The sequence below is a fragment of the Centrocercus urophasianus genome, unplaced genomic scaffold (genome assembly GCF_019232065.1).
Source record: "Centrocercus urophasianus isolate 14NV4802_14NV808 unplaced genomic scaffold, USGS_Curo_1.0 seq_3, whole genome shotgun sequence".
NCBI classification, from domain to species: Eukaryota; Metazoa; Chordata; class Aves; order Galliformes; family Phasianidae; genus Centrocercus; species Centrocercus urophasianus.
Genome location: NW_024884866.1, coordinates 2,885,589 through 2,900,488, shown reverse-complemented (window position 1 = coordinate 2,900,488; position 14,900 = coordinate 2,885,589). Strand labels below are relative to the sequence as shown.

At 37.2% G+C, this 14,900-nt stretch overlaps 1 protein-coding gene across 1 annotated transcript in view; it reads left to right on the top strand.

Annotated features, from left to right (window-relative positions):
* The first annotated feature begins 10,910 nt into the window (after positions 1 to 10,910).
* The window catches only part of EDNRA (endothelin receptor type A), a 29,053-nt gene continuing 25,063 nt past the window's right edge, over positions 10,911 to 14,900 (top strand). Inside the window, exons 1-2 of the mRNA XM_042828433.1 lie at positions 10,911 to 11,152; positions 13,608 to 14,085. Coding sequence (XP_042684367.1) covers positions 13,684 to 14,085 — 402 coding nt within the window. The 5' untranslated portion in view covers positions 10,911 to 11,152; positions 13,608 to 13,683. The remainder of the gene's footprint in view (positions 11,153 to 13,607; positions 14,086 to 14,900) is intronic.

Genomic DNA, 14,900 nt, shown 5'->3' with positions numbered 1-14,900 from the left:
ATTCAAAACATCGAGACATTTTAGTCCAGACTGATTTGAAGCCTGCAGTTTCTGAGGCTGTTTTTATGAACTGTGTGATTTGGGGTTGGGGTAATTTATTTCCTGTTTGTTGACTTGTTCTAATTGATTTTAGTCTAGAAAGTGGCAGGTTCCTTTCAAGAAACACTTTGAACTAAACTTTCTTCTAATCAAAGAGTCAGACGTCAAATGAATGTACGGTTCTACAGCCAGAGTTAACAGATGAAAATCAGTTGAAGGCTAATTAGGCATGAAACAGTGATTCTGTTTCAGTGTCTGTTCAGAAAGTGTACTGAAACAATTATGGAAAGATGAGAAAAGCATAAGAAAAAAAGCATAATAGCCTAACATAATAACAAACAAAAATAAATAAAAAATAGCATAAAGAAAGGCTAAAGCTTTGCCTTCTGTTTTGAATACGGTCTTTCAGAGTTGAAGGACTTTTCCAACTGATTCCAATACAGCTAGTGAAGCTGAGAAATAGCAGCACATTCAGATATTCTTTGATAAAAGTAGTCGCTGTTTAGACCTAAGGCTCACCGGGACATGAGATAATTTTGCAGCAGGGAATTTGGAATTAGATGATCTTTAAGGTCCCTTCCAACCCAAGCCGTTCTATGATTGTGATAATGGAATAAGGAAGAAAAGTATGAGGAAAAGTTAAACCGTTCAGAACAGAAACCTGGAAATTTTTATTTAAAGCATCAAGTAGTTTCAGTGTTTTTCCCTTTATATACAGCTTAAATTATAGCAAGTGCCTGCACAGGTTCACTAGTATTATCAGTCACTTAACAAATCAGAAGCACAAATCTGTAGTTTTGATGTAAAGATCATTCATAAATTCTCTGAGGGTTGTAGTACTCTTATAGCAACAGACTGATGTCTGCTTTGGAAGAAACTCTGCCTCTGAAGACTACTCCACCCCTCAGCTGTTTGTCACTACCAACTTGTCTCTTCAAAAGAGGCCTACCCAAGCAGTTCTTTATTTGCTTCAGGAACCCAGCTGTCCTAGTTTAATATGCAGGAACAGGCTCCTAATAGAGCTATGGGGAGGTGACATGTCCTACTTCTGATTGTAGACAAGCAATGGAAGGGTAGCAGCATCTTAAATAAGGACAACTAAATTCAGAAGATCTGCTTAGCACCTATTTGAACTAAGAGAAAAGTGCCATTTTACTTCAAAGTAATCAAAAAGCAGATTCTGTATTCCAGTCCCTCCAAATGAGCGCTCAAAAGAATACCACAAAATTCAAAAAATGTTCCAGTTTCTGTGCATGGATTTTTTTTTCTAGTGCCAGACATTTTTAGTCTTATTTTAAAAGCTTAGTACCAGATTGTTTTCATTAAGTGGTTGCAAACATTTGTCAACCATTTTAGTAAAAAAAAAAAAAATCTAAAATCTTTATCGAAAAAAGCCACAGTACTGCCACTGAGAATTTCATATGCCTCTACAGTAATGTTACATACAAAAGAGTATATTTTTAAAAAATACTGATAGTTTAAATTTCTCTGCGTGTTTGTAATTGCGTTTGTTCCAGGCCTGCTTCTCATTAAGGAATGTTGTGATTTCTGTAAGAAATATAAGTCTTCCACTAGCTCTATGGTTTCCATCTGAGTGATCTGACAGTAGTTAAATCAGAGACCAAAAAGTGGTGTGCTCTAACAGAAGTCAAAAACTTCTTAGTTAATATCACTTCATATCCAATGTCCTAAATGTAAACTGTCGTCTCTAAAAGTATTACTTATTCACCTTCCTGACCACCTTCCTGTCCACTTGAGATGCTTCATCAAGTACTGTGGCAGTTGACAGAACCACAAGGTGACAATCGAGGATAAGATGTACAGTCTTATACAAGAAAATAGTCTGAATCTGAGTCTCAACACTTTGGTATAAGTTGCCAAACATATCTGTTCAAACTAGCATTTCTTAATATACCAAGTCATACCAGCCCTTCAAGGCAAAAGGAATTAAAATATCAGCTCCTATTCACCTTTAAAAAGAACCCTAAAAATTCGTTTCGTGTTAAGACACCTCCGTAAGGGTGGGTACTTATATCTACAGACAGTATTATAATGAGAGTAATAATTAATTAAAATTTTTAAAAAACACAACAATTGAAAATTTGAACTCTTCAGAAAATTGCAAACTACGTTTGTGACTATCTGGAGGCAACAATTATTGTTACTATCTCTAGAGAGTACTTGGCCCAGGCATGTCTATTAATACCAGACTTATTAGGTCTTGACAGTTTATAGGACATCTGTTTGTTTCATTTCCCTTTAGTCTCGCCAAATGCTAGCAGCTAAAATCATAAAGACTTTTTTCCTACTTTTGCATAACTTGAAAGACTTTTTAGCATATATGCATTTTGACAACAAACAAAATCTTTTAGTGTTCTGTATCTGATCTATGTGTACAGGCATGTGTATTCAAAGAACTGCAAAGGTGAGTAAACTTATTTAATCGGAAGGTACAGCTAGAGGAGCTAATAAACACTCAATAACTTGAACTAAGAAAGGTTGCAGATACCAAAATATCTCAGTAGCAGCTCATCTAAAGCAACCTTCCTCCTCAGTTCAATATACTGCAAAATAAGAAGAAGAAAACAAAACAAAACAAAAAGCATTATTAAATTTCAGGAAAAAATTGTTTTCGGTATGGCCTTCCCAATTTTTTCACTTACTAACATAAATTGAAAAGAGAAAGCCAAAACACAGATCCTGAGTCAAATAAAGCTCAGCCAATGGTATAAAGTACAGGTTCCAAGTTAAACTGGAAGCAGTTTAGTCCATCTTGTGTTTTGCCAGACCACTGCAGTATGGTAAATCTAAATTTAAAGAAAAAAAAAACCTCATTTTTTTCCCATATTGTTACTGTTTTTCTAAAGCTTTTGTTGTTGTTGGCCATTATTTCAAAAGTAATAGTGCAGATGAGATTTGAATTGCACCAACTGAAAAAACAGTAGATAGCTACTTGGATCTTATAAATCAATTACGGGCACTTGCTGATGCTTTCATTCAGATATTTTTCTGTGAATATTTGTCAAATACCTAAACTATTTAACTTAAAATCCAGCCTTATCCATTTGTTTGATCTTCATACAACTGTATAATTAATTGTTCAGATGTTTCAAACAACCTTATCTTTGATTATAAATTACACATGAACAATATAATTTTGTACAAATGTTCACGTTCCTTGCAATTATTAAATAGAAAGAAAATGAAATACACTTGAAGTGAGCTCATTCACAGACCCAATACTTAAGTGTATTACTACAGTTTAAGGCCTGTTTAGAAACAGATTTCTTCAAATATTGTCATTCCCTGGGAATGGGAAAATATTTTCCAAAAAAATATTTCAGAATACAGATTATTTCAAAATCTAAATTTGATTTTCAACTAGCTTCCAAAAGTTATTGAAAATGTACTGTCAAAATTATTATAGCCACTAGTTAACTAATATATAAATAATCAGGACATATTAGAAAATGTGAAAACGGCAGAATTAAAAATCTAAGGAAGTATGAACAGCTTTGTAGAAAATTGCAGCAATTGTCCTGTTTCAGATATATTTTGACATATATGTACATAACAGCTTGGTTCCCTACAGAGTATATTAATGACTCTGAAATAATTACATAATTTATGATCATTCTCTGATTATACAAATAGTTGTATTTCCAGGTCCATCAAGAAATATACTGGCTCATTAAATATAAGCTGGCTCACTCATGCCAGCTGAAAATCAGGTACAACAATATTATAATAGAGTCCCACGAGTATCTTTGATTTCAGTGGTTCAAAGAATCACAGAATGGCCTGGGTTGGAAGGAACCTCAAGGACCATGAATCTCCAACCCCCCGCCACATGCAGGGCTACCAATCTCCACATTTAATACTAGACCAGGCTGCCCAGGGCCCCATCCGACCTGGCCTTAGAACACCTCCAGAAATGGGGCATCCACAACCTATCTGGGCACCCTGTTCCAGCACTTCACTACTCCCATAGAGAAGAACTTCCCCCTGATATCAAATTTAAATCTTCCCCTCCTTCACCATAGAAGCAGTTCCCCTTGTCCTATCCTTTCCAAGAGTTGGCCCCCCTCCTGTTTGTAGGCTCCCTTCAGGAACTGAGAGGCTGCATTGAGGTCACCCTGCAGCCTTCTTTTCTCCAGATTGAACAAGCCCAGCGCTCTCAGTCTCTCTTCGTAGAAGAGGTGCTCCAGCTCTCCGATCACCTTTGTGGCTCTCCTCTGGACCCTCTCCAACAGATCCCTGTCTTTCTTGTACTGGGGGCCCTAGACCTGGACACAGTACTCCAGATGGGTCTGAAGTGACTAGGTGATATTTGATCACGATAGTGGTGCACATTTTCAATCTTTGTTTCATGAACATTTGCATGTTTTTTCAGTATGTTCATAATATTCTATTCTAAATAACTACAAAATTTTCCTCTGATAAAAGAGAACCTTGCATTTCTACTGTCTTAGATCTGAAGTAGTTAACATTTAGCATTATATTTGCTTATGGATTAGAACATATGAGTTTGATGTTTTTAAAGCACTGAAAAGTGTCTTTTAGAGATATTCTTCCTTTGGAAAGCATGATGCAAATTATAAACTCCGTGGTTCAAGGAATACATATGAATATATTTGCATATATTTATTGTTGGTATTTTTTAACCTACTTCCTAAATATTTAAATTGAATAGCATATTAAATCAACAAGAGTTGATGAAAGTTTGTGACAAGGAAAAGTAATAGTTGAACATTTAAAAAATGTATTAGTTGTTGTTACCCACAATACATTATTATATGTATTAGCAATAGAAATAGTACTTTTGCTATATTCATAAGAATTATCAGAGAAAGTTATTAGCTACAATAACTAATCGAGCCCGGAAATGGCATAGCCTTGAACTTCTATATTTTTCAATCTATACAGATGGAATAGTCTTGTGTTACAAGTTGATACAAATACCTTGCTGTAGGAGTTTTCCTGTACATTATTTCTCTCTTATCACACTGAGTAGAACCACAACAGTAGCTTGGTACCCAGAGAGCAGCTCAGCAACATAATACGAGGGCTGCTCTGAACATAATGCCTCCTATTTTATTATACTGGCCCAGAAAATCAAAGGCAGATGTTAGTGGTAGAAGTTGAATCTTCCCACCAATATTCCATAATGTTTTGTTGCTGTACAACAGATGACAGCAGAGGGGCAGTCTGATAAAAAGGCATTTGACAAAGAAGCACATATGAAGCAAAGGTGTGTCACTGAATTCTCCCATGCTGAAGAAACTGCATCCACTGACATTTATCACTACCTGCTGAACATGCATAAAGACCAAGAAGTGCATGGTTAGCATGGTGGGGTGGTGATGACTGGTGCACTTCAGCAGTGGTGACAGCAACAGCAGGTCACTTCTGCTGGTGCAGATTTTTACAAGCATGGTATGCAGGCTCTTGTTCATCTCTTGTGGAAATGCATAGCTAATGGTGGTAACTATGTTGAAAAATACTGTTCTGCAGCTGAGAATTTACTCTTTTAAATAGTGCTATTGTTTTCTTTGTATCTGCTGCAGGTTCCATAGAAATAAAGTTTGAGACATTATATTCAGAGTGAGAAATTTGATTAGAAAACACATGGTTGCAGTTACCAGTGGAAAAAAATAAAAGGTGTCTGTCCGAAGACATTGTAACTGAGTTAGATCTTTTGTCTAGGATACTTGGACTGAGACACTGGAGTTCACTCCTTTGTTTTTCATTCCAGCATGCCTTCTTTCTGGGAGCAGCAAAGGCCAGCCATTCCTACAGGGCTGGGGAGTCAGTACCCAAGGAGGATATCACAGATGGGCATAACATTTTCTCAATTTGCTTGTCCTTCTTTACTTATCACACGAAACTACAGCACTATAACATTAAGGGTAAGCTAGAAAATGTTTAGTGTATGAACAAATAACGCACACTACCACCTGTGCGAGAAACTACAGTAGATCATCAACACTGGGTAGGACAAGAATCAGTAGAAAAAAGAGCAGGTGAGTGCTGTTGTTAAGGTTTGCTGTTGTTAAGGTTTCATGTCTAAATATATATATATATATATATATATATATACACACATGCTTGGAAGATAAGTTCTTAGAAAGAATATAGCAAAAGAAGACAGATAAGGCTCTTACAAGTTCAGATGGAAGAGAAATGAAATGAGCCAAGGTTAGTTTCCTCCCATTCTCTCAGTGGAGGGCCACAAAGATGATAAAGGACCTGGAGCATCTTCCGTATGAGAGTAACCTGGATCTGTTCAGCCTGGGGAAAAGACAAGGAGCAATCTGATGAATGTTTATAAATATCTAAAGGAAATGGAAGGCAAATGAATGAGGCCAGGTAGTGTGTAGCAATAGAACAAGAAGCAACGGCCTAAAACTTGAACATACGAAGTTCCATACAAACATGCAGAACTTCTTTACGGTAAAGATGATGGAGCACTAGAGCAGGTTGCCCAGAGAGGTTATGGAGTCTCCTTCTATGGAGATACTCGAGACCCATCTAGATGCATGCCTATGCAACCTATTGCAGAGAGCCTGCTTCAGCAGCAGGTTTGACTCAATGATCTCTCGAGGTCTCCTTCAGCCCCTGCAATTATGTGATTCTCTATTACTACGTTAAGGTAACCAATGCACACTGAATAATACAAAAAGAGTAACTTGCTGTATCAAAATAAATGAACACATTGCTTATTTTAATTAATAGTTATGCTAATGAAAAAGTTAGATAACTTGGAAACATTAGAATTAAGTGAGATGAGTCAGGGTTTTCCACAAAAAACATCTTCACTGCAGAGTGGTCAAAAGAAATAGCTCTAATCTTATTTAGATAAAGATAAAATGGCATTCTAATATCTCACTATCTTCTCTAGATAATTTCAGAAGTGATTAATATAATAACAGAAGGATCTGGCAGTAGAATAGCATTCCTCTAACACAGAAAGTGTGTGGTTCGGAGCTTGCTTATGTGAAATAAAGATTAAAAAAAAAATCTAATCTGATCTATTCTCTTAATCTTAGTGTTCTTTAAAACAAACTTTGCTTTATCTTTGTCTTTACTCCTAATTTTTCTTTTAATTTTTCTTTTTCAGTAGTGACATAGTCACTCATTCCATAGTTTCACTCATTGCAAAACTACAGAACAGGCATCCTGTATGATTTTGTATTTCACAGGTCTTTCTTTCTTTATTTTTTTTTTTACTTCATATTTAGGATGCCACGTGAAATTCTCTTATCCATTATCATTAAAGTCTAGCCTTTTTGAGCAGGTTCCTTGAATCCCTCAGCTTGTAGCTAATTTCAGGGTCTTAGCACATAAACATTCCTCTCACTTTTTATACGTTCTATTCATAGACATTCCACTTCAGGATATATTTGAAAACATTAATAAAATCATCTTTAGTGATTAGTGTAAGGTAAAGGTGGAAGTACTTTAATCACTGGTCTTAAGACAATTTCTTTCAACTACTAACAAGGAGAAATGGATCTAATGTATCAATGGATTGGGTTTGAGTCTAAATAGCACAGGATCTATTAAGGTGTCAACATTTCTAAACACAGGGACACCTTTGGCCATGGATCTTTCACAAGGGACTAAGAGAGTAAGTAGTTTGGTAAAATATTGCTGTTCTGCTATTCTGACACTTAACTAGTTAATGGTCAACAGAGGCAGGAAGGCTGGGAGGCAAATGATGCCCCACTACAGATGGATCATGAAAAATCTCTTTCAATAAAGCAAGAAATTATATTAATTTCAGAAATTATTTTTCATATTTAATAATTTTAGTTTTCCACATCTGCATGAAATCTAAATAGATATAGATTATGGCTAACAGGAACAGGATGAAGGACTTAGATTCAAGAAGCGCTGGTATGAATTATTATTATATTTTTTTTTTCCACAGCTTTCCAAACGCAGAAATATTTAAGCGGTTCTCTTACATTTAACTTTTCCAACGCTATAATAAACTAATATTAAAGGAACACTCACTATAATTCACTTTGTGTTATGAATTCATATCAAGTGGAAGAAAGCAAAACAACTAGATATTTACATTCTTTGCCATAAATAACTCTTTTGACTTTCTGGAAATGCTACAAATTAAAGACGTGGCAAACTGAAACGTTATGAAATGCCAATGGTAGACCAATATCTATTTGCTATTTTGGCTTTTTGAATCCTATGAATGGGATTTTAGACTTCATGAACTCATGAACATGGTTTCTACTTCACTCTAATTCAGAGGAGATGCATTTCAATCCAAACTAGCTCATCCAAATGTAGCTAAAGATCCTCTTGTATTTTCTGTTGTATATAAAACCTGTATAAAAGTCACTTCAGGTATATATGTCTAATAACCTTGTAACAAAGCACACTTTTGTAATTCCTGAATTCTTCAGGAAAACCAACAGCTTTCAAAAACGTTCAGTCTTCTTGAAGAATGACTCTAGCTGCAAAATTCAGATATCCTTGAAATTAAATAAAATGAGATTCTGTGTCATAAGACGAGTATGTTACCCTTACTCTGAATCTCTGCAGTTATGCAAGTCAAACTAAGTAGTCTGTTGAAGACAGAAAGCTGAGGTCAAAGGAAACGCTTTCATTACACTGATTCTGAAATACTGAGATCTTAGTCAAGAGCTCTTCCATAAAAGAACGCATGCACAGAGTAGTCCTACAACAGCGGTGAAAGCTTCTACTGTACTTAAAAATATACTGGTGTGATAAACTGTACATAGTCACTTTTCGTAGTAGCTGAGGTCAACTGCGTTTGAAAATCCAATTTAAGAGTAGTTCATACATGATTGCTTTTTTAAAACACTTCCTGAAAAAGTAAAAAAAAAGAAAAAAGAAAAAGAAAAAGAAAACCACAACCAACACCAAAAACAATCAGGAATGATTAAGTACAACTTCTGAGTTTAAGATGCAAATTGAAAATTAAATACAGAAAAAAGGCCCAATTAATTAAGAGTACAATAATAATAATTATAATATTAATAATAATAATAATCCAAACAAATAAACAAAAACCAAAATGAAGAACACAAAATTGCTATGAGCAATTCAGTAATTTCTAATAATTAATACTACTTATGTGGGTTGGCAATAACAGAAGAAAGCAAAATGGTAATAAATACTTCTCCTTCTTCTGTATTTTAAAATTTAATGGCATTTGCAGATCTATTCATTCCATTTAATAGAAAATATAGTTAGGCACGTCAGTGTACGAACATATGATATAAACCCTCCAAATTAATGAAATTATTAATTGAAAGGAAAATGTGTTTTTGAATAAGAGCAGATATCAAAATTTCATCGAGTTGATCACACAATTCTAGTTTTTTGGACAATAGCAAAGGATCAGGTTGTTAAGAATGTCTAGAGAACATAAAAAAGATTCAATAACTGCATTAGGGAAAGCACTCCATAATGTGTGTGTGAACTTTAAGTACAGACTTCCTAGCACTTCAAGAGGTATTCCAGCACGTTATCATACAGATGATTCTTGACAAAGCACAACATTAATACTAAGCATTAATACTCTAAACATTAATACTCTGATCAAACTGTAAAGAATTTTAAAATTATTTTTACTAGTATCATATGGACAATTTAGTGGCTAGGCAGCCTTTTTTCAGCTTCAAGGTAACACAAGATTTTGAATTAAGCTTTCATATCTGATTTGCAAGCAGCAGGCTTCTTGTGGTTCTCAGTCTGAACCAAGGAACTTACATTCCTTGAACCATCTTGAACTTTGACACATTTAATACAGATGGCTTTCTAGAAGAAATGAAGCATCGCTGTTCTAGTTGAACCAGACACCCAGATTTTGTAGGATTTTTTGTTCAAGCTTTATCAGGTGATTTAAGAGTGTCTACAGAAACATTCTTTTAACTGTGTAGTACTCATAAAGTTTTAAGCAACTTCTTACATGATTTACTAGCAGGTATCTTAACTCTGCGGGTTACTGGGCATTGCATTTTTTTGTTGTTCTTTTCAGATTGTTCTGATCTCTTTAGGACCACGCAGTTTTATATTATATTTAGGAACACTGCCTCAAAAGAAGAAAATAATTTCTGTGCTAAAGCCAGATGGAAACTTGCCATGAAATTAGGACCTTGGAATGATTCAACAAGGGATTCGACGTTTCTTAAACTTGTTAGCATGAAGGGAACTTGAAACTGTTTCAATTTCAAGCTGCACTCTTTCTTTTTTTCTTCATACTGAGAGAAGGTTGTTAACTATAAGAGAGCTTCCCAACTTTCTGCTTAAGTCCTTTTGTGCCACTACCTTGTCAGAAGAGCAGTATTATGAAAAGCACGAATGCCAGAAAATCCTACGATTTTATTATCTTTGTAGATGTGGTTTTGGCCTTGAAAAATATAAGGTATTAATAAGGTACGTCCTGGATGGACCACAGAAAATTTCACCCAAGAGCACTTGACAGATCCTGAGGTTTTGAAACTTTTGCTCGTCCAGTTTTACTGATTGCCTTGCAAACATAATCCTGACCAAGTCAGGGAAAAATGCAAACAGAAGCTGTGCATTTAATCATATTTTTTTCCCCCAGTCTGGTTGTGGCTCGTAAGTCGTCTGATTGAATCAGACACACAACCTTTGCGTGAACCCAACGCGCTATTAGGAGGCAGCTACAGGAATGGATGGATTCCCAAAGGCCGTTGCTTAAATGAGTCCAGTCAAGTAGTTTACCTCCATGTCAGAGAGGAAACAGTTAAAGAGCTCTCAGTGTTCCCCCGTGCCCGGGAGGCAGCCTTTGTGTTTAACGTTGGCAGGGGCTCGGTTCGGGCTGCAGACTTGTTTTAATTGGGGGAGGGGGCAGAACGGAGAGGACGCTCAGCATTCTCCTTCAGTCTGCCTTTCCGTTACTGATTCAGCGGAGGTGGAGATTGTCTATCCCACCCAGTCAGCGGCAGGCGGGAGGATCCGCCGAGACCATCCCAGGAAAAGCTCTCGGAGGAAATCGCGGCAGCGGGGGCAGCAGCCGCAGCATGAGCGCGGAGCCGGGGCCGGCCGCACGGCTGGGCTGAGTGCGCGGAGCCGGCCGCGGGGCAGCAGCCCGCAGGTAATGGCGAGGCACGGCGTGACCGGCGGGTGGGGGCGAGGGTGGATCCCCGGTAGTGGTGCGGGTGGAGGAAGAGCCTTTTGTGTCAGCGGGAGAACTGCGAGGCAGTCATCCTGGCAGCGAGGAGCCCTCGCTGTGCCGCGGTGGGAGACAGCCCAGAGAAACTCACTTTGTCGGCGCTGCTTCTTTCACAGCTTTCGAGCCCTGGTTTAATCAGATCTTGCTCTGATCAGTACTTCAGCCGCTTTTAGGGCAGATAAAGCGTTGTTCATGTTTTAGCTGCTCTTTAATGCTCGGAACGCTTTCACTTACAACAGTACGCTTTCCTTGCGATTCGAGGCGCGTAGAGCTTTGGGCTTGCTACCCCAGCACGGGATGTTCCCGAGCCCGGACTCTGTAAGCACAGGGACAGCACACGCACGTGGCCTGCAGGTCTGCCCCAACGCCTCACACCGTGCGGAAGAAGAAAATTAGAGTACATTATTGCTGAAAGTTAGTAAGGGTACCGCCGAGTTACCTACGTGAGGAGGCTCGCAGGTCGTTATCATATGCTGTAAAAATACACACACTGTGGATTTGACAGGAATCCACAGGAAAAGATCGTTAAAAATTATTTTATAAAAACACAATTTAATTTTGCTTCTTATGGGAAAGTTTCTGCTGAAAGAGGGAAGAGATGGCAACCGGCAGTTCTGTTCCCAGCTTTGCTTGCTGCCTGTGTGATTACCATGCCATATGGCACGTGCATATTAAGCTGTCACAGGAAAACGTCATTAAATAAGGAGTACACTATATTGTGACTAAGAGAGTCTGTGGGAGCTGTAGTCACTGTAAACGACATAAGTATAAATATTTGTCTGAAAAGAGTTGTGGTAAAAAAAAAGTTGCCTGCTATTTCCGATGCGATTTAGAATCGTAAAGCAAAAGCACTTCCATCCTGCTGTTACTGACCATCCATTGTGACAGGCATTTTACAAAGAAGGATTTGCTGTTCAGCATATAAAACTTTAAAAGCACACAGGTACTCACACTTGGTCAGCTGGCCATCTCAGATGCACCACGACAGAAGACTCAGTTTGGATTGCTGGTCTGCATACGCTCTGCATAATAGACAGAAATAGCCATTAGCTTTACAGAAGCTGCATACAGCCATGCACACGCTTTTACAGATCACATAATAAATATTTATAGTGTGGCTGCGCAGAGCTCCTATCAGTAACTTGTCTGCCACATTTTTTCTGTTGTAAATTGTTTTTTTGTTATAAACCGAATTAATAGCTCTATAGGGAATGAAATAAGGACTCATTTAAAGGCTCCCTTCATACAAGTCTCTAGAAATCAGAAAGTTATAAATACTTGACTTTCTATTCTTCTTTTGGCAACACTGCCACAAGCCACCTAAAGAAACTTCATCCTGAATTAGCCCAAGATTTGAAGGAAACAGGATTTTGGAGTGTCTTCCTTGGCTTACACCTCCAGCAGGTTTCACAGAAGGTGCTATCTGCCCCTGCAGCAGGAGCCAACAACTCTGGAGACACGAACAGGCAGCTATACCAGGACGGAATGCTATGATGCTTCCTTTCCTATCTAAAAATGTCATGAGTTATCACTTAGAATACTAAACCAAGTTGTTTTATTTTTTTTTTTATCTGTGGAAGAGCGTGATTTTTTTTCTTAATTAACTTAACCCTGGATAAGGACTGCAACATGAGCTACAATTACATGGTTCAAGAACCAAAGACTTATCTTTATCTCAGCAAATTGACACAAGCAGTTTTAAGGACTTGTCCTGGTCAAACATCCTGAGATTATGAAAGTCTTCCCCCCAATATCTTTGGACTTTGGATCCAGTCCAAATTTTGATTTGAAATACAAGTATTTTCACACTTCTTCTGAAATCTGGGTAATTATAAAGTTAAAAAAAAATAACATAAAGCCTAATTATTGCAAAATATAAAAAACACTAAATATATATATATATATACATATATATATATATAGTGCCTGTAATTATTAATGCAGAATTGGTACCTTACCTTTAAATAGCCAAAATAATAACCTTTCATTTAGGTTAAAATACCACAGAACAGCCTCCAAGGGCTCCCTTTAATGGTATACTTTTCTTGCAAGATTACTTTTTAAAACAAAGCTTCACCCACCATATTTTGTCCTTTCACATACAAATTCTGTCTCCAACTAAAAGGATCCTGCAGGATCTCATTTGTCTTTGTGTCTTGTTAGTGAATTAATGAATGGGGGCAATCTAGATTTCAGAGTAACACGATGATGATGAACAAGTATTTACATACATGCACTACAGAAAGTGCACAAATGCCCTTCTTTCTACCTGATAAATAGGATGTGTTACCCTACTTGGTGTACTGATGTTCCGTTTCTTTTCTTTTTTTTTTTTTTTTTTTTTTTTTTTTTTTTTTTTAATTGTTTTTCTCTGCAGGTGAAAAACTGCTCAGTATTTCGCTGAGATACTGAAAAAACCTGCCTCGCTGACTCTGCCCATTTGGGACTTCGTGATGGAAGCCTTGTATTTACGAGTTTCTTTGCTGCTGCTGCTTTTGGGATTTGTCTTCTGTGACAGCTCTGACAGATACGCTACCAATCGGAGTGATGTGGGAATCTACCTTTCCACTTCCTCAGGGATTGAATCCAGCCTACTCCCCGCCACTAGACGGCCCCTGGTATCCAACCAAACTGTCAAATGCTCCCAGCAGACTAAGATTGCTGAAACTTTTAAATACATTAACACAGTGGTATCTTGTGCTATTTTCATCGTTGGAATGGTTGGGAATGCAACTCTGCTGAGGATCATTTACCAGAACAAGTGTATGAGGAATGGCCCAAATGCACTGATAGCCAGTCTGGCACTAGGAGACCTTATCTATATTGTCATTGATATTCCTATCATTGTGTACAAGGTAGGATGCGACAACATCACCTTTTAACTGCAGTTTCCTTACAAGTACACTAGTTCTCTTTGGTTACTTCTCTAAGTAATACTTCTTTGTCAATGAATAGTTCACTTAAGAAAAAAACACAACTTGCTTTCATTCTATAACAATGTTCTTGCTCTCAGGTCTAACCTCTTCATTTAAAGATGTAGCTCCAACCTACATTCGTGCTATATCAAGTAGCTTTTCAATTATCCTAACTGCTACAGCTAACAAAACAAATTGTGAGAGTAGACTCTTTGTAAGTTGTTCTCCCACTTTATGGGCAGCATATATATAGTATGGGGCTAGTTGCTATTTTTGGAATATTTTATCCTTACTTTATGTTTTTACAGAAAATACTCTGTGATCAGCAAGATTCATGTTATGACTGCAGAGAGACATTGTGTCAGTTACGCTGTGAATTAAGGTTTTAATTCAACACCCATAAAAAACAGATTTCCGAAGTTATTTCAGGGCTAGTAATTATTAATTATATCACAGAACACTTTTGAAGAATCAAATTTCGTCTGGTTTTCTCAACGTATAAAAGAGGTCTTCAGCACTTCTGTCCCACTTGTTCTTTCTCTTTTTAAATCTCATCTTTCATTTTAATCAAACAAAGCCGTAAAATGGTGCTTTTTTTCTAACGCAATATATGTTTACTAACATAACATCCCAAAGAGTGGTCAAGCACTGGAACAGGCTGCCCACGGAGGTGGTGGAATCACTGTCCCTGGAAGTATTCAAGAAACATGTAGATGTGGTACTAAGGAACATGGGTTTAGTGGGTGATATTGGTG